The sequence below is a fragment of the Penaeus monodon genome, chromosome 39 (assembly GCF_015228065.2).
Source record: "Penaeus monodon isolate SGIC_2016 chromosome 39, NSTDA_Pmon_1, whole genome shotgun sequence".
In the NCBI taxonomy this organism is placed as follows: domain Eukaryota; kingdom Metazoa; phylum Arthropoda; class Malacostraca; order Decapoda; family Penaeidae; genus Penaeus; species Penaeus monodon.
The window spans coordinates 25,011,813-25,018,199 of NC_051424.1; the positions used below are offsets into that span (position 1 = coordinate 25,011,813).

Genomic DNA, 6,387 nt, shown 5'->3' on the forward strand with positions numbered 1-6,387 from the left:
TCCATCTGCGACCCTTACTCCAACCGCAACAACCACATCGACTTCGCATAACTCTACGACAACACTTACAACTCCTACGACATCGTCTACTCGTACCACGGCATTTACAATAACCACAATTCCTACATCTTCATCATCTACATCGACTTCTACTACTACATTTGCGTCAACGACCACGCCTTTATCAACCACTTCCACTACCATAACCACTTCGTCTACCATTACTCCTACCTCTACTACATCAACATCAGTCACTACATCTACATCAACCACTGCTGAAACATCTACCACAACGTCTACATCAACAACGCGTGAGTATCCCCCCCCCCCTCCTAAAAAAGAAGTGAGGGAGAAGTGACTTTGACTTTGGATATCATTTCGCAAATTCACTTTCTATAAATCTGTTTGATAAGTGTGTTACAGATAGATTATTAATGATGATTTTGATGAATAATAATAAAGGCAATTATCAAGATTTAATCTATACGCATGTGATTATATCATGTATAATTTCTTCGTTTTTCTATCATCATTATCATCATTATCATTATCTCCTTGTTTTCAATTCAACATCTACCCTCTTCCATTCTCATTCCAGCATTCCCGTTTTGCAAATCTACCCCTTCCTGTTCTTGGATGGGCGGGGAGTGCCACTCTGAGTGCCAGGACGAAGAGAGAGCCTATTCTCGTTGCTCAGGGATAACTGATCTTGATCGACTGGTAACTGCTCTTGTGACTTCAGTCACTATCCCCTATTCAAGGAATGGCCTGGGTTCCCGAAAACGAAACAAAACTCGGAGGACCTCCCTCAAGGCTCAGGAAGAAATTGAAATGCGCGGTGTTCATATCAACAACAAAAAACTGACTTACACAGAATATGTCCGCAATATGGGAAAAATGCATATAAATTTGCTTGTGTACATCGCACATCATCTCCTGGACGCCAGTGAGATGTGAGACACTCTGAAAGTCCTAGAGAGACCGTGGAGTAGTGCCCTCTTGTGTGGACAAAATCCAGGACAGAGCAAAACGACTGATTCGGAGAAGATAGCAACCTACAACACTACAACCGCTGTAACAGCATCGGGAAGTTTCTGGATTGTGTGGGATGTATATGGTTTATAGGCAATACACTCCCCACCCCACATGCCCCTTCCAGTACCAGGCGAGGAGGTAGGCTGATGGCGTGAAATACCTGGGTGGAGACCACAGCAAAATGTCAGCAAGTTTAACGAGGGACTTCAAGACCAGTCGATTCTCGAATAAAGGCACAACCTCCATAGAGCAATGAGTGCATTACACACTTTGTAATGTAAACAATTCTAGACTAGCATACTCAATTAATTTTTCTTCACTTTATATATCTAGGATGGACATGTATATAGCACATCACATATACTTTATGCTATAGCAAGTATTATTTAGCAACGTTGACAAGATCAAGCTTAAAATGTAACAGCAAGGGGAAGTTTAAAAAAAAGAAAATCGGAAAAGTGTCCATGCAAACCTATTACTACATTTCTGCCAATATACTTGATACACATCGCTCATCCTAACCATATACTACGTGAGCATTAGTCTTTATTTTAGAGTAACGATGAAAATAAAACTCCTCTCGTTTGATATATTTTATTATGTAAATTCCAACAGTAATCGTTCGGCCATCCTTCCTTCCTTCGCATGAATAATCAGCTGAAAAAGCAATAAACTTCATGAATAGCGTTCGTCCACACCGAAGATCAAATCATCATCAATTATTCTTATCAAACCATGGAAACTTAAAGAAGATGGCGATTCATAAACACGTGCTTTACTACAATAGCCAAACGATAAATGGAAAAAAAGTGAACCCGCTTCTTGGATTATCTATAAAGCAAATCTAACCGATGACGCGTGAAATTAAAAAAAAAATATGAAATAAAATCAAATAAATACAAAATATGACCATGCATAAAACTGTCACTCTGGCAGCGTCTTAAAACAACTCAAAATTCAGGGATGAAAAATCAACTTATGGCCCTTTCGCCCCAGCACTTTTTCGGTCGAATTTTACGTTTCTACGTCAGTCTGAGGCTTTTGGAATGTACCAACTTCGACAGTCTTCGTTTAACTAAATTTCCGTCTTGATCTTTTGCTACGGAGGATCTTAAATACTAGATTGTTGTTATTGGAAAATGATAATTTGAAATTGTGTAAACAAGTTGATATTATTTATTTTGCCAGTAATTACAGACTCCTTTATCAACGCAATATGTAAGACGATAAAAAGGAAACAGCCATAATAAGAAATGAGATTGAATAGTCTGTTGAGGTCAAGAGTGCCTCAACAGACGCACAAATAACCGAAGTGGATCCATTTCAGTTATTTGTTACTTTCCTACTGGTTCTGAGGAGGCTGTCTAAGCATTTTTGTCTATAAAAGAGTGTGCGGCATATACCGCGCTTCTTGAATATATAAGACTCTTCGGACAGCGCTAAGTCTGTTTCTCTACCAGGCTGATACGGAAAAGCAAAGGTTGACGGGATAAGTGCTATGTGATCGCGCCTTTAGAAATAAAAATTGAAGATTGCAAATCCTAACATCTCAAGAATCCAGGGCTGAGGATTATCTTGTTCTTTATCCTACCAACTCAACTCCCATTAATATCGTACCGTCTTAGGAGAGTAAACTTACGAATTCCCCTACTGCATATCCTACCACTTTAGGGATCAAAACTAAAATCTCTCTTTGTGTATCCGACCGCATACCCTACCATCATGTGACTCAACACTACGAAAAGCCTGACTGTTTATCCTACCAACCTAGCACTCACTTTGCCTTCAGGTACAGGCAGCACGTGCAGTTTTCCCCTGGGCACAGCTCAGGCACAGAATCCATGAAGGAGGGGCACACCCGAGAGCATCTGCCGCCTACCCTGGGGCATTCCCCTTGGGCACACGGGGACGGGTCTGCAAAAGAAGGGGTATGATATGAAAGGGGGAGGATTAACAAAGTCATCGAATACTAAAGTATGACCTTCAAATAGTGTTTCAAATGCATGGTTATTTACGAGGTTCATGTTTTGGTGCAAGGGGAATAATTTACTTTTGAAAATGTGTGCTTAATTATGTACTGCGCAGTACTTTCGTTTACACATCTGTGGGATATTTTTGACATGATTTATCGTTTATGTACCTGGGTTTGTTACAAATATGCACACATATCCCTCTCCATTTCACTAGCACGCATACACATCCGCTGGTGTGTGTGTGTGTGTGTGTGTGTGTGTGTGTGTGTGTGTGTGCGTGTGCGTGTGCGTGTGCGTGTGCGTGTGGTGTGTGTGTGTGTGTGTGTGTGTGTGTGTGTGGTGTGTGTGTGTGTGTGTGTGAAAACTTCATCGAGGCTGCAAGGCAACTTACCGCTGATGCAACAGACGCAGTTTGACTTTCCGCATATCCCATTTAAAGCCACTTCTCCGCCTGAGCAGGATTTGCCACAGTATCCGGAATATTCCAAACACTTCGGCGTGTTCCACCCACAAGGTTTATCTGGAGAGGAGTTGACATATGTGATATGATCAATTTGCCATTATTAGTCTGGCATAGTTATGTTCATGGATGAACAGCATTCCTACTATCATCATAGTTGCTTTAAACATCATGATTGTCAGTGCTGTCGCTATTATTATCATCACTGTCAATATCATTATCACCAACATAACCAGTAATGAGAGTAATACCCGACCTACTATTAACAACCATAGTCAGTAGTGGATATATGTTGTACAGGGCCTGACTAAGCCCAATGGATGCCTTAAGGGCACCCCAATCATGATGCCCCTATTGCTTTTCAACCACGCCCCTTCGACTGTTAATGACCTGGGTTTATATCTCCGTAAAGAGTCTATTGTATAATTGCAATTAATGTTTCGTTTTGTCTTTACGTGATAATTTAAACCATTTTCAATCCGGAGTTGCAAAGCTTTCAGAATATTCTATTACATGTCCAGGTCCCGAACCTGTGATATTGCCAGCAAATCGTAATTACTAATGAAATTTTATTTTCATTACGTTAGCCATATATAATTGTTTTTAGCTATATAGTTTAAGGTGTGCAATAGACTATCGATTCAAGAAGAAACATTACGTGTATTGTATTCTAGTTTATTAAATTAAACTGTACAGGATATCTTCTTGTTTACCAGCAACCTTGATGTGCCTTTTACACAGAAATCAATTATGCTTGCTTTTTACTGTTAAAAGCCTCACAAGAAAAAATCAAAACCTCTTGTGCAGCTGTCATGCTGCACAAGACTTTTATAAGCCTAAATCAGCTTATAAGATCACAAGATAATAATTACCATAGATTTGTATGTGTGTGTGTGTGTGTGTGTGTGTGTGTGTGTGTGTGTGTGTGTGTGTGTGTGTGTGTGTGTGTGTGTGTGTGTGTGTTGTGTGTGTGTGTGTGTGTGATAGAGAGAGAGAGAGAGAGAGAGAGAGAGAGAGAGAGAGAGAGAGAGAGAGAGAGAGAGAGAGAGAGGGAGAGAGAGAGAGCATAATAAAACACCCACTTACAGTGAATGCAGTAACAATGTTCACCATGAATACAAGAATTACAAGGACAAACCACCTTGGCCATAACGACACAAAACGCTGCCAGCCCAACCCTCACCTGGGACACAGCAGAAGCAGCTTCTATAACACCAAGCGCTGTACGCTGTGCCCTTGCAGTGCGCCTTGCTGGGGACGCAAAGACCTCCTCTCGATGTACACTTCCTCTTCGCGCGACACCCACAGCAAACGCACCCGGACTCGCATCTCTGTATTTCAAGTTCGGAAGAATCGCACTTGGATTTACAGGAGCCGTTGTAGAGCTTTAGGCACGATTTGTTGTACTGGGCTCTACAATCTGTCCAAAGAGGAGGCGATTTCCTTTGGTTAGACTTCGCGTATCTGCCACTTTTGGTTTGATTGTTTGTTTACATATGGTGAGTCTAGGTTATCATCGTATTGCTGTATGGATAGAAAATGTACCCATAGACTTGAGTTTTTATCATTATTTATTCATCATATTTGATTTTTTTTATGTTTATTTTATGTGTTATCATCATTTCTACGTCACATATACAGTATACTTTCCCTTCGCTCATAGTATTATATGAGCGAAAAATCTGGTAGCAAAAGGCCACTACATTTTACCCATACCTGCCAACATTATGATTTCCATGCCACCGTTCAACAACATACTTACTAATACAGCACCCACAGCCAGGACAGGCCGTCAGATCCACAGAATCACAGACACTTAAGGAGATCAGATCAAGAATCTCACAAGCACCGCCCAGTTTCTTGCACTTCCAGGGAGTCGAACTGCACTTGCGGTCTAAGAATATCAGCAGTGGTTATCAAGGCAGTTTTTCATTCCTCTTTTGTTGTGGACACACATTATTAATTTTGTTGTTCTCCTTAACTAATTTAGGCTGGCTTGTACGTAGAAAAAAGGTGAAAATGGACAAAGGAAAATAACTATTTCTGGGGGAAGAATGAGGGGGAAAAGTTGCATTTACACCCTAAGCACACTACTTTTCCTAAATACAAAAAAATGAATAAGGATATATATATATATATATATATATATATATATATATATATATATATATATATATATATATATATATATATATATATATATTAGCAACTGTATCAACCAATCACTCCTTTACACTGCAAAAAAGGTAAGAATGAAAATGAATATTTCTTCACAATACAAGAGATATTACTTATTATACATACCTTTTCTACATCACTTATCATTCATACCTTTTCTACATCTGAATACATTTCACTACTCTAAACATTTCCCCTTTTTCGTGGACACAAAATAGCACACCCACCAGGAACGCAACACCTGCAACCGCTTGAGCAACGAGAATAGGCTCTCTCTTCGTCCTGGCACTCAGAGTGGCACTCCCCGCCCATCCAAGAACAGGAAGGGGTAGATTTGCAAAACGGGAATGCTGGAATGAGAATGGGAAGAGGGTAGATGTGAATTGAAAACAAGGAGATAATGATAATGATGATAATGATGATAGAAAAACGAAGAAAATTATACATGATATAATCACATGCGTATAGATTAAATCTTGATAATTGCCTTTATTATTATTCATCAAAATCATCATTAATAATCTATCTGTAACACACTTATCAAACAGATTTATAGAAAGTGAATTTGCGAAATGATATCCAAAGTCAAAGTCACTTCTCCCTCACTTCTTTTTTAGGAGGGGGGGGGATACTCACGCGTTGTTGATGTAGACGTTGTGGTAGATGTTTCAGCAGTGGTTGATGTAGATGTAGTGACTGATGTTGATGTAGTAGAGGTAGGAGTAATGGTAGACGAAGTGG

At 39.8% G+C, this 6,387-nt stretch overlaps 1 protein-coding gene across 1 annotated transcript; it reads right to left on the reverse strand.

Annotated features, from left to right (window-relative positions):
• Positions 1–2,809: 2,809 nt before the first annotated feature.
• Positions 2,810–5,958, reverse strand: LOC119597396 (keratin-associated protein 5-9-like). The gene is made up of 5 exons (XM_037946963.1): positions 5,874–5,958; positions 5,231–5,362; positions 4,652–4,888; positions 3,400–3,528; positions 2,810–2,949 (listed from the first exon to the last, which is right to left on the reverse strand). The coding sequence occupies exons 1-5, from the start codon at positions 5,956–5,958 to the stop codon at positions 2,810–2,812; spliced, it is 723 nt and encodes a 240-aa protein (XP_037802891.1).
• Between the last annotated feature and the right edge of the window lie 429 nt (positions 5,959–6,387).